The sequence below is a fragment of the Balaenoptera borealis genome, assembly GCF_965194805.1.
Source record: "Balaenoptera borealis genome assembly, chromosome: 1".
NCBI lineage: Eukaryota > Metazoa > Chordata > Mammalia > Artiodactyla > Balaenopteridae > Balaenoptera > Balaenoptera borealis.
The window spans coordinates 174,409,144-174,428,988 of NC_138860.1; the positions used below are offsets into that span (position 1 = coordinate 174,409,144).

The 19,845-nt window shown below is 47.3% G+C and overlaps 1 protein-coding gene across 1 annotated transcript in view; it reads left to right on the forward strand.

Moving 5' to 3' along the window:
* Positions 1-19,845, forward strand: part of LOC309631697 (RH-like protein) — a 45,374-nt gene that overhangs the window by 16,461 nt on the left and 9,068 nt on the right. The window contains exons 2-8 of the mRNA XM_082398537.1: positions 1,206-1,392; positions 4,959-5,109; positions 7,646-7,793; positions 8,575-8,741; positions 10,286-10,423; positions 12,784-12,917; positions 18,950-19,029. Coding sequence (XP_082254663.1) covers positions 1,206-1,392; positions 4,959-5,109; positions 7,646-7,793; positions 8,575-8,741; positions 10,286-10,423; positions 12,784-12,917; positions 18,950-19,029 — 1,005 coding nt within the window. The remainder of the gene's footprint in view (positions 1-1,205; positions 1,393-4,958; positions 5,110-7,645; positions 7,794-8,574; positions 8,742-10,285; positions 10,424-12,783; positions 12,918-18,949; positions 19,030-19,845) is intronic.

A 19,845-nucleotide genomic window follows, 5' to 3' on the forward strand; every position in this document is an offset into this window, starting at 1 on the left:
AACTGGAGCAGGTTACTTAACCCCTCTGTGCCTCGGTTTTCTTGTCTGTAAAATGGTGATAATAACAGTACCTGGGACTTCCCTGGTGGTGCAGTGGTTAAGACTCCACACTCCCAATGCAGGGGGCCCAGGTTCGTTCCCTGGTCAGGGAACTAGATCCCACATGCATGCTGCAACTATAAATTTGCATGCCACAGCTAAGGAGCCCGCCGGCCACAACCAAGACCCGGGGCAAACAAAAAAATAAATAAATAATATTAAAAAAAAAAAACAGCACCCACCTTGAAGGATGCTTGTGAGAACTAAATGAGATAGTTTACATGAAGTGGTTAAAACAGTGTTGGCATTTGGTAAATACTGAATAAATGTCGGCTGTTATTAAAACTCAGAGACATTAAATAGCTAGATTAAGCCACACAGCTGGAAAGTGCCAGAGCCCTGATATGACCCCAAGCTTATCTGGTCCCAGAGCCCAAACTGTTATCCATTTTGCAAACCTGGAATTAATTCAAAGCATCCACCCGTTTCCTTTTGCTGGTCCCCTTCGGAACATTAGCTAAGTCCCTTGCACTCATCTGTCACAGCAGCCCCTGTGCAGGGTCTGAGGCTGGGAAAGGGGAGGGTCACCCATGTGGCTCTGGTGCTTTCTGCTGGCCCACCAGGTCCCTTTCAGCAGGGGTCAAAGGGAGAGAGCCGTTTTCTGCGAAGATAATTTTGGTTCTTGCCTATGAACCTCTAGACCCGCTTCTGCCCCCTCTTCTGCATGACCTGAGCTAAGTCACTAGCTTCTGTGGCCTTATTTTCTCTCACACATGATCAGGAGGTTGAACCAGATTCTCAAAAGCAGGAGTCAGTACCTTTACTGAGTGTAAACTATGTGCAAGGACTTGTCCTGATGCTCTACACGTGTTCATATCATTGTGTTTAATAATAACAATAATTGCTGCATTTACTGAGCACTCACTATGGGCCAAGCCCTGCATTAGCTCAGTTAAACCTTCCCTTAAACCTGCATGGTATGTATGTGTTATCCCCATTATTCAGATGAGAAAACTGAGGCTCAAAGAGGGGAAGTAACTTGACTAAGTACTCTTCAATGATCTTTAATGACCCTTCCAGCTGCCGTTCTGTAAAACTCCAATTTCACACAACCCTCCACCTTGTCTGCTTCTCTTCCTCCTTCTCAACATCTCTTCCCTGAGCAGACTTCCAGGATGTTATCATCATGGCAGTCCTTGGCTTGGGTTTCCTCAACACATCTTTGCGGAGACACTGCTGGAGCAGCGTGGCCTTCAATCTCTTCATGCTGGCCCTTGGGGTGCAGCTGACAGTCCTGCTGGATGGCTTCCTGAACCAACTCTCCCTTAGGAAGATGGTCCTCAATCTTTCCAGGTAACTGGATGGCCGCTGGATCACTTTTGGGTCCTTGGGGGTCTGGGGCCCAAGAGGGCAGATTCTAGAAGAGCTGGCTTGTCCCCTTCTCTTTTTAGCACCGACACCATGCAATATTCAGGACTTATTTATACTAACAAATTACTCATTGTTTGTCTAAAATTCAAATTTAACTGGCATCCTCTATTTTATCTGACAACCCTACTCTGTGACATCACAAGGGGCCCAGATCTACAGCCCACCCTGTATCCTTTCTTTTTTATTGATTTTGATTTCATAAACTTATATAATAAATATTAGTTCAAAGAAAAAATTAATAGAGATTAGACAAAAAGAAATAGAAATCTCACACTCAGAGAGAGAGTCTCTTGAAAAGAAGGAAGTACTCTCAGTCCTCAAATGCTGGTGGACAAGAAATAGCCTTGTCTTTAGTTTCTTTAAATTAACTTTGATTTATTTAGATGCCTTTATAAGAACTAGCAAAATTAACCTGTGTTGCTAGAAGTCAGAATAATGGTTACCTGAGGAAGGTCGTGTCTATTGATTAGGAAGGGGCACAAAAGAAGTTTATGTGGTGCAGTAAACATTCTCTATGTTATCCTGTGTGATGGTTACACAAGAGTATATATGTACACACACACACATACATTAAGTTGTACATACCTGCAAAAAAAGTCATTCACACTTAATAGGAGGAACCAGGTAAAATTTTTCTTTAAAAATTGTTTTTTGGTTTTATCCAATTCTGAAACTGTCTTGCCCAGATGATGGGTAAATCCCACCTTAGGTATCTTGGGGACCCCTTCAAGGCCATTCTACCCTCCCCTCTGAGACCCTACTAAACCTCTGGGCACTGCTGTTAAACATCTCTCCATGAACCAGGCTCTGTGCTGGGCACTTTACAAACATTGTTTGTTTAGCCCTTCCAAGTAGGGGTCTGATGTGGCGTACAGGCAAGGAACTAGACGCTCAGAGCTCGTAAGACACTTGCCTAGGGTCACATAGCTAACTGGTGGAAATGGCTTCAGTTTTAACTCTGTAGCCTTTCCCACACATTGCAGAGTGGTCCTGACAAGAAACACAGTGTAGCCAGCTCCCCACGGGCCCTGAAGAAAACTCTTCACCTTTTTTCTTTTAAACCATTTTAGGGCTGATCCCCATGGGGATTCAATAACCCCAGTAACCACCTGGGAAGTGACAAAGGGCATTCTGGCGGAACTCCAATAGGGTGGTCCTGGTCTGGTGTTTCTGCTGCCTTGGCTTAAGGTCACACAAGCCTTCGGCTTCCTGAGCCTGAGTCTCCAGGCATCTCCAGGCTGCCCCTTCTTCTGACGTCCTGCCTGCAGGAATCTGTTTGCTCTCCACTCAATCCGGAAAGACAAGAAGAGGCCATTTACAGCCCGAGTGAACGCCCCTGCCCTGCCCTGACCACTTGGGTCCTCCCAGCTGCGACCCCCAATGGGGCTGTCTTCACAGATTTGAACAATGGGCTCCTTCCTGGACTTTCCTGCTCTGGCTGGGCTGGTGGGCGGTGTCCAGGCCTGCCTCTCAGACAGGCCCTCTCCCTCTCCTGCGGCCTCACCCGCCCGAGGCCTGACTTGGCACTGAATCGGTTCTGCCTTGAGTCACCGATGACCAGTCCCTTCAGGGCAGGGGCCTGTCTTATTCAGTTTTGTCCTCCTTTGTTTTCCTCACATAGTAAGGACTTAGTAAATGGTTATTGGAACAAAGATGAAAATAAAAAGAACCCTGAAAGTTGTGATATTAATTTTAATGCTGTATGTTAAAAGGTCTTGGAGGGCCTATCATAGCAATAACCAACCCCCTTACTTTGCTTGACTCACTTTGCCCTCCCAACAGCTCCGTAGGCCTTGCCTCTCCCTTATAGATGAGGACATGGAAACACAGAGTGGTTAAGTCATTTGCCCAAGGCCACACAGCCAGGAAGTGGCTGAGTCAGGATTCCAACCTTGGCAGCCTGAACAAGACTGTGCTAAGCACCGTACTTCACTGTCTCAATACCTCCCTGGTCCCAGCTGGCCCCTGAGGTCTGAAATCCTCCCACTGGCACAGAATCTCTTGAATTAGGCTTTTGCCAGTTAAATGAGTGCTCACCCAAAAGATAACATGGCCAGCCACAGTGAAGCACTGAGTGACCCTTCATTTCAAATAATTCCTGGCCCCTGTGAGGCTCCTTCCCCATACCTTTGGCCTCCTCTGGCTTTCCCTCTGAAGTCCTTGAGCCTTAAGTAGGACACTACCTTGGCAGCAAACAGTGGGAAGTCTGTGTCCAGACTTCAGAACACAGGCTTTGGATCCAGGCCAAATGGGTGGGTTTGAACCTTACATTTGTCATTAACTAGCTGTGTGGCCATTACCAAAACAGTCACCTCTTCCAGTCTCAATGTCCTCACCTGTAAAATGGAGGTACTGAATGGTACCCTAGCACCATGTACAGAGGGCTATCTGGAGGATTAAAATTTAAATGAGGTGATGTACTTGCAAGCCTGTTATACATAATGCTCAATAGATTATTATTATTATTATCACTATTATTGTGGTGGTGGTGGTTGTAGCATCATCATCATCAACTCCCAGGGGGAGGGGTGGTCTCAGCAAAGTGGCAGAGGAGTGTGGGTTGGTTTAACCACAATGGATTGTCCAGCTCAGTGCCACCTCCTCCAGGAAGCCCTCCCTGATGAGTCCAGTTCACATTGCTCTCTCCCTCCAGTGAACCCCTCTGGCCTTGTGATATTGCAGATGGTTTTAATTGACAGGGTCATGATGTCCGCTTTGTCTCCCCAGCCCAATCATAAGTGTCTTGAAAACAAAAATTGTTTTCTCCTTCTGAATCCCTGCACTAAGCTTGCTCACTTGTCAAGGGAAGGAAGGAATCAGTAATAGCACTGAGTTAGTTCTTTGTGCCAGTCATGGTGTGCTAGACACACATGCACGACTATTCCTTCTAATCCCCCGCAACACTCCCATGAGATAAGTATTATCATCCTTCTTATTTTACAGATGAAGAAACAGGCTCAGTGAGATTAAATAGCTGTTCAAGTGGAAAAGCTGGAACTGGAAGCCAGGCTTGTCCTACTTCCAAACCCAGTCTCTTTCCACTACAGGGAGAGGGAGAGAGGAGGGTGCCTGAAGGATGGGCGGGCAGGTGAAGAGCGCCCTCTATTGAGCATCTGTGAGTGATGACAGTAGAAGAGAAGCCCAGGGCAGAATCCTAGTAGTCAGATCCCAGAAGCGGTCCCGTGGGAACAATCAGACATTCCTATGAGAACTTCGGAGCATCCTCAGTACAGATGAGTGTATGCAGATCAATCAGAGCGTGGCTGCCATCCTGGGTGGGGGAGGGGATGAAGGAGACCCCAGACTCAGCAGCCTCCATCCCCATGAGAGCGGAAATTTTGTCTATTTGCCCTCCTACTCCATCCCCAGTTTCTTGAAAAGTTTCAGGCAGAGAGTAGGTCCTCAACAAGTGTTTGCTGAATGAGTGGATGAATGAATGGGAGGCATCTTTCCTTCTCAGTCAGCCCTGTCTTGCCCCCTCTCCCCAGTATTCAGATATCCACCATGAGCGCTACATCTGTGCTGATCTCAGTGGGTGTCATCCTGGGGAAGGTCAACCTGCTGCAGCTGCTGTTGATGACATTGATAGAGGTGACAGCCTTTAGTGCCACGAGGATGGTCGGCAAGGAAGTCTTCAATGTGAGTCATGGTGCTGTGAGAAGGGACCTCAGGGATGAGGGCTGAGCAGGTGAAAGGGGAGGGCTCTGTCTCCATTTTTTAAAATATTTTATTTATTTATTTATTTATTTATGGCTGTGTTGGGTCTTCGTTTCTGTGCGAGGGCTTTCTCCAGTTGCGGCAAGTGGGGGCCATTCTTCATCGCGGTGCGCGGGCCTCTCACTATCGCGGCTTCTCTTGTTGCGGAGCACAGGCTCCAGACGCGCAGGCTCAGTAGTTGTGGCTCACGGGCTTAGTTGCTCCGCGGCATGTGGGATCTTCCCAGACCAGGGCTCGAACCCGTGTCCCCTGCATTGGCAGGCAGATTCTCAACCACTGCGCCACCAGGGAAGCCCTCTGTCTCCATTTGATAAAGGTTCTGGGATTAAAAAAATGAAAGACAGGCCAAAATGGGGTTGCAAACGTGTGATTTATGCTAAACATTTAAACATAGCAAGCAAATGCTATGAAGGCGGTTCCCACGGTAAAAACTGTCAAGGAAAGAGGTCAATTCCCAGAGATGGAAAGCCCACTGTGGGCAATGCATTATAAGCCTTTTCCTGCTTTGTTATGGTTTTCACAGTGGTTGTTTTAAAAAGCTGCATTAATTCAAAGCCATCTCCTCTCTTCTCTGCAGCTTCAATGTGTTAGTTTAGCTGGTCCGGGGGAGGGTTTGGCACTGATTTTGAGAGTTCACTGCTTCTCCTCAAAAACTTCAATTCAGCCTGGGTTTGTTTCATGGAAGGGCTCAGGGGAAACTAGAGCCAGAAACCAGAGCTGTTCCCAGTAGAGGCAACTCAAGAAGTGAGTATTCCAAGCTGACGATTCCCAAATGTGGTTTTTGGATTCCTGGGGGACCTCAAAGAGATTAAAAATGCAAGACCTCTTCAGTTTTTACAAGGGAATTCCACAGACTTTCATTTTTATGTGTGACTGAGGGTTCCTTACCATTCATTCATTCCTTTCACAAATATTTATTCTGAGCCTCTTATGTACCAGGCACTCTTCTGGGCAGTGGGAAATGCAGCTGTCGTGGAACTTCTATTCCAGAGGGAAAGACTGCCAATAAACAATAAAAAAGGCAAAAGATACAGTGTGTTAGATAGTGATAAGTACTATGGAGAAAAAAATAAAATGAGGAAAGCAGACAGGAATAGCAGTGAGGGAGGATAAAGTGTTAGAGAGGTTGGCCAAGGAAGGCTTCACTGGGCAAATAATTTTTGAGTAAAGAGCTGAAGGCAGCAGGTTTGCAAGTCACGTGGGTATCTGAGGACAGTGGCAGATGGAGGGCAGGGCCGTGGGAGTGGTCTGCCTCTTTCAGGAGGAGGATTGTGTCAGTGACACTGTTTAGAATTGTTGGCACATGATGATAATAAAAAGCAGAGGGACTTTTAGTTGCTTTAATTGTTTCAAATTCTCTACAGACAATGCATCCCCTTATTGCCTGTACCCAGGGTGGACCACTCCCTCCACCCTGCACTCCAGTCAGTGGAACAGACGGTGCAAGGTGGTACTGACGTGGGAGCGTGAGTGTGGGTTTGAGGAAGAGCAAGGACAGTGTGTGTGGAATGAGCAGGAGGTGAAGTCACAGAGGTTGTGGGAGAGCAGATCATGCAGGGTCCTGTAGGTCATAGTAAGAACGCTGACTTTGACATTGAGGGAGACATTGAGGAATTCCCACCCCCCTCACTGGGGGATTTGAGCAGAAATATGCCATGAGCTAAGATTTTAACAGGGTCTCTCTGGCTGCTCCGTGGAGAAGAGTCAGTTAGGGGACAAGGGTGGAAATGGGGAGACCAGTTAGAAGATTACTGCAAAAATTTGGGAAAGTGTTGATGGTGGCTTAAACCAAGGTGGGGGTCAGTGGAGCATGGTGGTAAAAATTCTGCCAAATCTGGACATTTGTTGAAGGCACAGCTGACAGGACTTACCAGTAGCCCACGAAGTGAGTTATGAAGGGTTACTAAATTTGATATTCGTAAAGCAAAATTAGCATATAGCTGGAATTTTCTGAACACTTTAGTTCAGTATTATAAAAATTCTGGCTGCTTCATGTTGCAAAGATCATATCACTCATACTCTACGCAAAATTTGAAATTCTGCCAAAATGTAGGAAGCAGTGGGGTACATGTCCGTGTGGCTGTTCCCCCACCTAAGTGGACTTCAGCCAAAAGTGTTTAAAGCCAACCAGAGGGGAGTTCCCTGGCAGTCCAGTGGTTAGGACTTGGCGCTTTCACTGCTGTGGCCTGGATTCAATTCCTGGTCCTGGAACTAAGATCCTGCAAGCCACAAGACTCAGCCAACTAAATAAATAAAGCCAACCAGAAACCTGTCGGGAATAAATACACAGCAACTCATGGGACTCCTCTGAAAGGGGGGCTGCTGGGCTGGGTCAGCCTCCTGACTTCAAGTCACGCCTCCTACATGAAGCCAGAACTTTCTCCAAGGAACACGGGAGGTTCCCTCCCTGTGGGCAGAAGATGCTGACACTCACTGTTCCCGCTGAGTTTTGTTGCAGATGGACAACCACATAAGCATGATGTACATCCACGTGTTTGCAGCCTGTTTCGGGCTGACTGTGGCCTGCTGCCTCCCAAAGCCTCTGCCCAATGCAGCGGAGGACAAAGATCAGACGGCAACGAGCCCCAGTTTGTTCGCCATGCTGGGTGAGGACAAGGTGGCGTGGGTGGGCTCAGATCTGGGGTGGGCAAGAGGCTCCAAAAGGGCTCTGCAGAAAAATCTCTCTCCTTTTCCAAACTTCTCTGGGTGTCTGAAGCCCTTCGGTAATGATGCATTTCCTCAAGTAGTATCTGATGAATTCACATCTTTGAAGGAAGCATTCCCCTCTAGGGAACTTCTCTTCATTAATATCCAAAGGAGAGGAGAGGCTCATTACATCTCAGTTTAAATAAGGTTATCCAATCCTTTTGTCCTCAACTTAAAGCAGAGAACTGGACACGTGAAGAAAGCCAGGCCTGGGAGTGGAGGAAAGAACGGGGGTGGGAAGAGAGGAGTAATAATGGTGTATCAATAGTTTGAAGAGCTCCAGTAAAAGTGATGAACTTAGAGGCTGGGAGAGGCTTAGACGAAGGAAATCAGGCAGTGAGATCGCCAGCAGGCAACTGAATACCAGGCCACTGGGCCAAATGAAAGCATCCCATTAATTTTTAAAAATAAGCATTTAGCCATCAAAGGCCAGGGTCAGGAGGCCTGGGGTTTGGTGATTTCAACTCTCTGGACCTTAGTTTCCTTACCTGTAAAGTATGTTAGCTGGGCCCTACCAGCTTAAGAATTCAGAGAGGAGACATGATTTGCCCAAAGTCACAGAGCAAGAAAGTGACAGAGATGAGACTTGCCAGGTCCAGAATTCTCCTGTCTGAAGTCCCCCTGGCTCAGGCTTTGGAGCAGGAATACTGGTTCCGGCCACTGACCCTCTCTGGCCTCCAGGCACCCTCTTCTTGTGGATGTTCTGGCCGAGTTTCAACTCCGCTCTGCTGGACATTCCGGATGAAAAAAAGAAGGCCTTGTTCAACACCTACTACGCCCTTGCGGTCAGCATGGTGACAGCCATCTCAGTGTCAGCCTTGGCTCACCCTCAAGGGAAGATCAACATGGTGAGGAGGGGGCTTTTCCCTTGGGCAGCACTTGGGTCTTCTAGGCCTGACACACATATTCACACCCCACCCGCCGGCCTCAGTGCCAGCGCCACAGGTCGGGAAAGAGCATATCGGGCGATGGGGTCTTGTCTGCAGCATCGTGGGGCATCAGCCCATCAGCACTGCCTTGTCAAAATGGGCCTGAAACATAGGAGACTGTCAAATGAGCAAAGGCCCTCTGGGGGGAGTGATTAAATCTATCAGCCTTGACATCAAACAAATCCAAGTCTGAACCCCATTTCTGCTAGTTACTGAAACCAGCTCCCATGAGCAAGAGTCAGCAGAGAAAAACGGGTAGAATGAGGCATCCTCTCCCCTTCCCCCAAGAACTTTCAAGAATGGAATAAACGGAATCAGAAGTAAAGAACTTTGTTCCCCTAGCCATCTGAACTTGGCCAAGCCACTTAAACTTTTTGAGTCTCAACTCCCTCACATGTAAAGGTGGGAATTGAGAGATGATGCACGTGAAGGGCTTCATGTGGAATAAGTGCTGGGCAAATATTAGCTGCTATTGTCAACGTAGCTGCGAGTCTGTGTGTGAATTTTCGGGGGAGAGATGGGTGAGATGGTAGACTAAAGACAAAACAAGGTCCCATGATGATCAGGGCATGAGGTCAGCCAGCCAGACATGATGGGAAAAAGTCTAGACAGATCGGGGTGCGGGGGTGGGCGGTAAGGGGCAGGGGTGAAGGGGAGAGAAGGTGGCCAAGGATGACAGGTTAACAGCACTAAGGGGAGGTGAGGGTCCCCACAGGTGAGCTCCATGGTCACAGGGAGTCTAGGATCAGACAAGGTAGGGACATCCAGGGAGGCAGGTGTAGGCATCAGGTCAGGGAAGCCCAGAAGCTGGTCCCAGGGCCCAGAGCTCCAAGATCTGGGTAGAATTGAGAGGGGCAGAGAGCAGTAGCATAAGAGCAGGGCAAGGCCGCAGTTCTAGAGGAATGAAGGTCAGAGCAGAGACATGACCCAGGAACAAGAGCCAGCTTCTCGGGATGGGGTCCAATAATACAGGGTGACATAGGCACCAAGTAGCCAATAATAATAATAGTAGAAAACGATAATAATGGCTTATATTTTGGGGGCATTTACTCATGTTCTATGCCAGGCATTGGGCTCAGAGTTTTATATATGGTAACTCAGTTTTCACAATGACCATATCAGTTGATACAATCAAAACCCCATTTTTCTGGTGACAAAGTGAAAGCACTGAGTGGTTAAGTGCCCAAGGACACATCACAGCTAAGTGTGAGCATGGCTAGGATCCTGAGTAACTGCACTTTCAGGCTAAATGACTCCCAATCAGGGTGACTGCTCCCTGAGCCTGAGAAGTGGGGTGAGATAAGACCGTTGGTGAACTCCCTGCAGAGGGGAGGGGCTGGTTTCAGGATCAGAGAAGCAGGGAAGATGTTACACTGTTGTCTTGCTACCGGCTTACCAAGTAATTTAGAGAGATGCTGTCATCTCTATGTCATTTCATTCACCCACAAGCTATTGCTTTGCAGACTCACATCCACAATGCGGTGCTGGCAGGAGGTGTGGCTGTGGGCGCCCCCTGTTACCTGATCCCTTCTCCTTGGCTTGCCATGGTGCTGGGTCTCGTGGCTGGGCTGATCTCCATCTGGGGAGCCAAGTACCTGCAGGTAAGGAGCTGGGCAACGAACACATGCTGCTTTGGCTTCCACCAGGGTCCGGGCCCCTAGAACATGGCGGGCCATCTTGTAGTGCCAAGGGCTGCATTAGGCAGCCGTTGGCACCTTCTCAATTTAGCTTCAGAGCTTGGGTGAGGGACTCACCCAGGTTGGGTGGTGCATTTGTTAAGATCTGGGGAGCAAGTATCAGAACCTATTCAAGCTTGCTCAGGAATAAGGGGGATTTGTTAGAAGGCTACTGGGGTATCACCGAACCCAAGGACAGGAATGCTGCTGGGAGCCCAGGAAAGGCTGGCACCAGGGATGCGAGTCTTGTGGGGAACCCAAGAAGTCCCTGCTCTTCTTTTTTTGCTTTTCCTGAACATCTGCTTTATTCTCACTCTGTAGACTTCCTTCTTCTTCTCCTACTCCACACGGTGGAATGTCGTCTTTCTCTTCAAGAAAGCAGCCAGGTGAAATCTCTTGGCCCCAGTTGCAAATTCTTTGGAGAAGGGGCTCCTTGGTCTAACTTGGATAATGTGCCCATCTTTGGCTGGGTGGGAGGTAGGACACATCATACATGCAAGTCTGCTGTCCATGAACCATGTGAATGGGGGTGGGAAGGGCAGCACTCAAAAGAGGGATGCTGGGCTGATAATCTAGGTCACGTCCACTTCTGATTATTTAGTTCTTCTTCTAAGTGGATGGATTTTTCTTCCTTCAATATTCAACATATACTGGTAATATCAGAATGCTCCATTATAGCCGATTTGTTATCACACACTTCTAAGAGAAATATTTAGGAGCAACAGATCTTCATAGGTGTGAAGACCTGATGGAGGAAAAAGGAATAGACTTTTGGGTGACACAAGAAGATGAATTTGGATGAACCGTGGATATTCAGGGAGGCAGTTTCAATCCCAAATAAGGAAGAACTTACCAACAGTTCGATCTGACCAAAAGATGGGGTAGTCTGCTTTTCATCTTTGGAGTGGAAGCTCATGTCTTTTATCTCCTCTGGCTTTGAGATCCTCTGATGAAAGTAGGACATATTCAGCAAAACGTGTATCACGGGAATTCCCTGGCGGTCCAGTGGTTAGGCCTCCTAGCTTTCACTGCTGAGGGCCCGGGTTCAATCCCTGGTTGGGGAACTAAGATCCCACAAGCCGCACGGCATGGCCAAAAAACATGTATCACAAGTATCATGAGGCTCAGTGTCCGTCACTTTCTCTGTGCCTCAGGTTCCTTGAGTCTATCACTGCAGGAAGGATTCAAAGATGATTCACTGATTTTTTCATTCATTCATTCACTCATTCATTCATTCATTCAACACATTTGTTTTAACAGTCATCCTGCTTCCCAAGCTATAGTGTAGTGAAGGAAATGGACAAATAAACGCAACACAGTGTGTTAACTGCTACTGGAGCACATCTAAGCTGGCCTGAGATAGGTCAGGAAATGCTGCCCAGAGCAGAGAACGTCTTACCCGAGCATTGACAAAGAACTAATATTAGCCAGGGAAAGAAGTGGGAAATGTACTCCAGGCAGAAGGAACAGCGTTTTCAAAGGCTCAATGGCGAGAAGAGCATGTGGACCAACCAGGAAACGGAAAGATGTTCTTTGGGCTGAAGCATAAAGTTCATCAGGGAGTGTGCCTCTCACCATAGCCTTGAGAGATGGCAGGTGCTCAGGAATACCTTCTGGGCGAGTTCAAGAGTCTGAATTTTTATTCCCAAGACAAAGAGGATTCTAAGGAGGGAACTAGCCTGATCAAATTTGCATTGGTATCCACGTCTGTTGGCTCCCGGCCATCTGGGAGGCCAAGTGATGAAATGGAAGGAGTACTGACTGGGCGTCCAGAGGTGTGGTCAGATTCTTTCCTTTTAATCAGCCATGTAGTCTCTTGGATGGCAGTTAGGTTTGGTCTAGACCAGTGGGTCTCAATCAGCCCCTGGGGACATTTGACAATATCTGGAGACAGTTTTGGTTGACACACTTGGGAGAGGGGTGTTCCTGGCATCTAGAGGGCACAGGCCAGGGATGCCGCTAAACCTCCTACAGTGCACAGGAGGGGCCCTAGCATAACACAGAATTATCAGCCCCAAATGTGAGTAGTGTGGACAACGGACCAGCATTGGTGTCACCTGGGACTTTGCTAGAAATGCAGACTCTCAGGCCCCAGACCCACTAAATCCAACTCTGCATTTTAATGAGCTCCCCAGGTGCTGTGAGTGCACATTCAAATCTGAGAAGCACTTACTTAGTTGAGTCCTAATGCCCATCCCCCTGGATGCCCTGGATGCCAGGTGAAAGGGTGGGTAAGGAGTATCGGTTCCACATGCAGATCTGCTGATAATGGTGTTTGCCCCCAGGTGTGTCTTCAACGAATGCTGGACCTCCATGACACCTATGGCGTGCAATATACCTTCGGCTTGCCGGGTCTACTTGGAGGGATCACCAACATTGTGCTGATGGCGCTTCAGGTCAAGTGGACCAAGATTTCCACGTAGGTCACTTGGCTCAGCCCCTTATCACCTCATCCAACTCAGGAAGGAGTGTGCCCAGAGCCCTTGGCCGGAGAAGGGGAGGGTTACATTTAGGGCCGGGCAGTCAGAGGCCTCAGTGAATATTCGTTGGCCAATTTATTCTGAAATTCTGCCCAGCCCCTACTGCGTATGGACTTATCACCTGTCCAGGCCACTTCTTTCTAAAGCAGGTAGCTTAGGTGCAGAGCAAAGGCAGACAGTCCTGAGTCCTCCCGAAATGCAGACAGAGCAGGCAATCAGGCTCAAGCCAATTGAGCCTGTTTTTCAGTCCCTGGTGGTTTAGGTTGTGGTGAAGTGTGCCGTGGGGTCTTGACCTCTTACTAGCTGGGCCATGCTACCTAACCTCTCTGAGCCTCTGTCACCCGATGGTAAATGAAGATAATGATAATTCCTCCCCTCATAGGGGTGTTGGATGCTACTTGAGGCCAGGTACTGTGTGGTTAAGAGGATTTGATATGTTAATGTAGGAAAATGCTGAGTACAGCCCATCCCTGAGACCCAGAGAGGGAAGGAGCTTGGCTAAGGTCACACAGTGAGGTGGGACCGTGGGTCTCTGGACCAGAGTCAGGTCCTGTGCCCCCCAGACAATGGACAGCAATGATCAGAACCCTGGCCATCACCTTCTGGAAGTTGTTTATCTTCTTGTTTCTTTCCTTTCTTTTTTTTTTTTTTTGCGGTGGGGGGCAGTTGTTTATCTTCTGAATGTGACTCACATATAATGAAAGAGTGACTTGGGCACAGGGATAGATTTTTCCAGATGAACTGAGTTAGTGATAACAATAATAATACTACTGATGACAATCAGTACTGTTTATTGACTGATTTCTAAATGCTAGGCATTATGCTAAAATCATTACGTCATCATCTCAGTCACTCCTCACAACCACCTGGTGAGGTATTATTAGCTTTCCCTAAGAAATGATACTTCGGGGGAGTTAGCTGTCCAAGGTCATGTGGCTGAAACCTGGCTGTAAAGGTTATGAGCACCTGCGGTGGGTGATGAGAGCTCATTGTTGTGGAGGTATCTCAAAGAAATCATGGAGGTCTGCGTCCCTCAGTTCTAACAACAGAGACGACCATAGCCCCAAGTTATAGGAATCCTCTATGAGCAGGTGAGATATACCTCCATGAGCTGCTTGGGGGTGAGGAGGGTCCCATTTGGGGGTGGGGAGGGGATGGTCTGTGTGAAGCAGTGCATCTCTGTAATGGACTCCAATGATATGCCTGCCTCTGTTTCAATAGCTGTGCGACTCTCAGCAAAGCTTTTTCCTCTCTCCGGGCTCCTGAGTTTCCCTCTGTAAAATGAGGGGTTGACCTAGCAGGGTCCTACACTCAGATACCTGTAGGGACCAGGCAGGTAAGGTTAAAAATGAAACCACTGAGGGGAGGAAACTATGGGCATTTGCTCTTCAATGCCAGGCAGCTAATACCATGCAGGGTCCCAGGATAAGTGTTGCCAGATCTAATGACTTTTCAAAAGTCAGAAATCCAGAGTTATGCAGGTACTCTCCCAAGCATTGGCAAAAGATTCAAAATCACTAGAAACATTGTGTGGGCCAAATTCTGCTCGTGGGCTGCCGACCTGGAACTTCTGGACCGCCTACCCTTCCATCCCCCAAATTCTGTGATTCTGTGGCTCTCCTAGAACAGTGGCTTTCAACAGCATCAGCATCACCTGGGAACTTGTTTGAAATGCAAATCATACCCCATCCCAGACCCACACAATTAGAAATCTGGGGGGCAGGCCCAGCAGTCTGTTTTAACGAGTCCTCTGTGTGATTCTCATACAAGCTCAAGTTTGAGAACTATTGGCCTATAGCAAAAAAAACCCCCAAAAAACAAAGCAAAACCATCAACCAGCAGTGTGCTGCTGAAGGATTAACAACTGGCTCTCCAGGGAAACAAAGCCCTGACTTAGAGCATTTGCTGATTTCTCCCTGTGGCCAATTTCAAGCCATCAAGGTAACACCCCTGAACGTGGAGTTGAGAAGAGATGAGATCTATCGGCCTGTGTGTCTGTGTGAGCTGGCTCCAGCACCCCTCTGCAAGTCAAGTCTCATCAGGATGAGACAGCCGAGGACCAAGAAGTAGTCCTCTCTCCTCTGCAGGAACCTGGCAAAGGGAAGGGCACAGTGACAGCAATGACCCCTCTCAGGGTGGCCTCTGGTCTGCTGGAAGTAAAGGGCACAGGCTTCAGGGACAAACAGACCAAGGTCACCTTTACCAGTTGTGTGACCTTAGGCATGGTATTCAAACTCTCTTTAAGTCTCAGTTTTCTATCTGTAAAATAGGATAATAAGATCCATGTCCCAGGGCTGCTGTGAAGATTCAGCAACATATAATAATTAAAGGGCTCAGGACAGTGCTTGGCATGGAGTGAACACCCAACACATGGCCCCTTTCTTTATGATGGTTACGGATGCTGCTGCCGCCGTAGGAGGGGCATCTGGATGTAGTGGAAAGATGGGGAAAGGACTGAGCTGGCAGTCAGAGCGCTTTCTGGGAAGTGTGGATCAGCTGCTTTATTAGCTCTGTGTCATTGGATGAGTCAGTTGACTTTACATTCATTCCACAAACAATATTTGTCGATTTCCTATTTGGGTGAGCGAATGTAAATGAGTCAGATGCTGTGCTTGGAGGCTGGATGGAGCATTTTTCACAAATTGTGGGATTTTTAAAAAATAAATTTATTTATTTAATTTATTTATTTTTGGCCACGTTGGGTCTTCGTTACTGCGCGCGGGCTTTCTCTAGTTGCGGCAAGCGGGGGCCACTCCTCGTTGCGGTGCGCAGGCTTCTCATTGCGGTGGCTTCTCTTGTTGCAGAGCACGGGCTCTAGGCGCAAGGGGTTCAGTAGTTGTGGCACGTGGGCTCAGTATTTGTGGCGCACGGGCTTAGTTGCTCCGCGGCATGTGGGATCTTCCCGGACCAGGGCTCGAACCCGTGTCCCCTGCATTGGCAGGTGGATTCCCAACCACTGCACCACCAGGGAAGCCCAAATTGTGGGATTTTAAGTGGTGTGAAGATACACTTAAAGAGCACTGAATCACACAGTGCAGATGCTCTTTTTCACTTCTCATGCAATCCGTTGATTACGTCAGGGAGAAAATCTCCACTTGGAGCTGAGTGTCTCCACGCTCTTCCAGCACCCTCTGACCTCTGGTTTAAATAGGTGCAGAGGAACCCTCAGGCTGAGATTTGCCCAGGCTGCCACATTTGGGGGAGAGTAAAGCAATGTTTTGTTTTCATTGTATCTCTTTTTACAGTTACCTCCTATGTCTCTTTCATTTATGCAAGTGACACAAGGTTTTCTTTTAAATACATTTATTTAAATGTTAAAAAAAAAGTCTATTTAAAGAAAAATATTTGTAACAAATAGTATCCCTGGAATTTGGATATGGCCAAATTTGTGAAGGTAACCCTCCAGTGCTGAAATTTGGCCACCTTTATGGGTAGACAGACCTGCCTGGTTTGGATCCCAAGAGCCATCCATTCCAAGCCACATGGCATTAGAACCCTTGGTTCACTCTCCTAACCTGGACCTCCCATTTGTGAAAAAGGGACTTTCTCATAGGCCTGCTGTGAGGATCACATAAAACCAGATGGTAAACCATGGAGCTGAGGGCCTGGCACAGGGAGCCCATCCTGCATGGGGAATGTTAATATGGTGATTTCTACTTCATCCATTTCTGCTCTCAGATGGCATCAGGGTAGAGTGAATTGTGGGTTGGAAGTCAGCAGATTTGGGTTTAGCCTTTATTCCACCACTCATTAATTTTTTGAGAAAATTTTTCTTGTTGTATAATCTACATCCAGAATAGTCAAATATCCTTAGGGTACCACTTGGTGACTTCTGACACACCCGGTAACCAGCACCCAGAACTCCTTCGTGTCCTGTCCCAGGGTAACCAGTAACCTGACTTCTAAAAGCATCAGTCAGTTTTGCCTGCTTTTGTCCTTTATATACATGGAATCGTACAGGAGGTCTGCTCTTGTGTGCTTGGCTTCTTATACTCAACATTGCAGTTGTGAGATTCATCCATGTCGTTGAGTATCTCTGTAGATTGCTCATTTTCAATGGCGTATGGCAATGAATTGTGCTTGCGTTTAATTTATAAAGGCAACTGAGTGGCAACACAGAGAGGTCAATGTCATCGAAAGGAAACTTTAATGTTATTCACAGTTGCCCTGGAAATGAGAGGCACGGCATCCACGCAGGGACACATGAAAGCTTATCACAGGCAGGTACCAGGCAGCAGAGAGTGAGGGGAACAGAGACTACGTCTTTAGGACTTAGTGGCAGGGGGAGGAACGTAGGGGCGCCCCCTATTGGGAGGAAGTGAAAACACATATGTTAGAGTTTGTGGTTGGGGGGTTTGTAATATGAGTTTTGCATTCCCATGAAAGCTGACTTACAAGAGAGAGAGGTAAACAACTTTGGCCATTAGCTTGGCCCTGTGATAAATGAGTGCCGAGTAGACAAATACAAAATCTAAGAAAACACAGAACAGAGCTCCAGTATATGATTACAGCACAATTTATCCATTATTGATGAGCATTTGTGTTGTTTCTAGTTTGGAACTATTATGAACCTTCTAGTATTGCTGCCATGAACATTCTAGCACTTTTTTTTTTTTGAACATACGAATGCACTTCTGTTGAGTATATGCCTAGAAGTGGAACTGTTGGGTTGTACAGTATTCATACAATCCGTGTCAGTGAATACTTCCAGTTTTCCATTGTGGTTTGTGCAGTAGAACCTGAGAGCTTCCTTTACACCATATATTTTCTAACATTCCATCTTTTCCTTCTTTTTAATTTTAGCCATTTAGGCATCAAACTTACTGTTTTAATTTTAATTTCCCTGATGACTAATTAAGTGGAGTACTTTTCATACCTGCTTTGTGGACATTTGAATACCTTCTCTTGTGAAATGTCTGTTCAGGTTCTTTTGCTCATTTTTCTGTTGTGTGTTCTGACTTTTTAAAATTGATTTGTAGGAATTCTTTTTTTTTTAATTTAATTTTTAAATTTATTTGGCTGCATTGGGTCTTCGTTGCTGCACGCGGGCTTTCCCCCCGTTGCGGTGAGTGGGGGCTACTGTTCGTTGTGGTACGCAGCCTTCTCATTGGGGTGGCTTCTCTTGTTGCGGAGCACAGGCTCTAGGCGCACGGGCTTCAGTAGTTGTGGCTCACAGGCTCTACGGCGCGCATGCTCAGTAGTTGTGGCACATGGGCTTAGTTGCTCTGAGGCATGTGGGATCTTCCCAGACCAGGGCTCGAACCCGTGTCCCCTGCATTGGCAGGCAGACTCTTATCCACTGCGCCACCAGTGAAGTCCCTCGATTTTTTACTTTCTTAATGGTATCTTTTGATGAACAGTAGTTTTAATTTTATCATAGTCCAATTTATCATTGTTCCCTCTATGTTTAGCTCCTGTGTGTCATGTTTAAGAACTTTTTGCCTACTGCAAGGTCACACAGGTGTCCTCCAAGGGCCGCTTAATAGTTTAAAGTGAAGCCCTGGGGTTGCTTTGAAGGAGAGAGGACAGGCAAGTATGTCCAAGGGGGTAGGCAGGGGAAATGGGTCTGATGGCCAAGCTATACTCCATCTCGCCCTGATAGAAATAAAACCTTCATCTTTAATTGCCTAATGAGGAAACTCAGGACTGTGAGAGGTTAAGTGCCTAGGGTCGTGCAGCTAGTGACAGAACTGGGACTTGAACTTGGGTTTTCTGATTTCTAGTCTAGTTCATTGTTCATGGGGTCTGAGAACTAAAGTAAGCTAGAGAGGATCTTGAAATCCCTTCTTCCCCTTCTACATGTCTGCATAGCTTTGTGGGAGAATGACAGGAATGTACTGCCTAGGGAGGGGACATTTGTTCTCCTGGTGGCCCTTCCTGACAGCATCACTACTGATGCAGTCTTTTCTGTCCCCAGTGACCTCTGCAGCCTGATGCCCAATTGTGACCACCTCTGCTTTGTCATTTCTAGGCTTGGCTACCAGATACTCACCGACTCCGGGGCATTCAGCTTCACCATCATTATGGGTATGGGATCTGGTCTTCTGACAGGTCAGTGTGAGACCACCCTTCTTCCACCATTGTCCAGGGCACAGGGCCTGGGCCTAGACTGCACCTGCCCCATCCCTGGACGTGTATGTGCCCATCCCCTTCCCCCTGAACCCACCGCCTCAGCTCCAGCCAAAGGAGGCAAAGAGCCCAGATCTTGACCTAAAAATAAAGGAACACAGAATTACAAACTTTCATAATTGGAAAGGTCCTCAGAAGTCACCTGGACACTGCAGCCTCTTGAGCCCAGGACTGGTGATTTCATCAAATTTTGCACAGAAAACCAAGGAGACCCTTATGCTACAGAGCTTACTTTTACTCCCTGAGAACACCTAAATACTATTTTGTTCAGCAAATATTTGTTCAATATCTGCTATGAGCCAGGCACTATTCTTAGGTACTCAGGATACAGCAGTGAACCAACTAAATTCCCTGGCCTCATCGAGTTGACATTCTAGATGGGGAGGGGGCTTTTACCATAAACAGAAAAAAATAAAATAAAAAATATATATGTGCTATGTCAGATAGTAAGAAGCACTATGAAGGGAAATAAATCAGGGTGGGGGAATGTAGAGTTATTGTGAAGGTGGGCTGCTCTTTTAGAAAGGTGGTAAGGAAGGCCTATCTAAGAAGTTGACTTTTAAGCAAGGACTTGAATGCAAAAAATGAGGGAGATACCATGTGTTTATTTGGGAGAAGAACATTCCATGAAAAGGGACAGCAAGCGCAAAGGCACTGAGGCAGGAGCATGCATTGCATGTTTGGGGAACAGCAAGGATGTCAGTGTAGCTGATGTGGATGGAGTGACGGGGAGAGTGG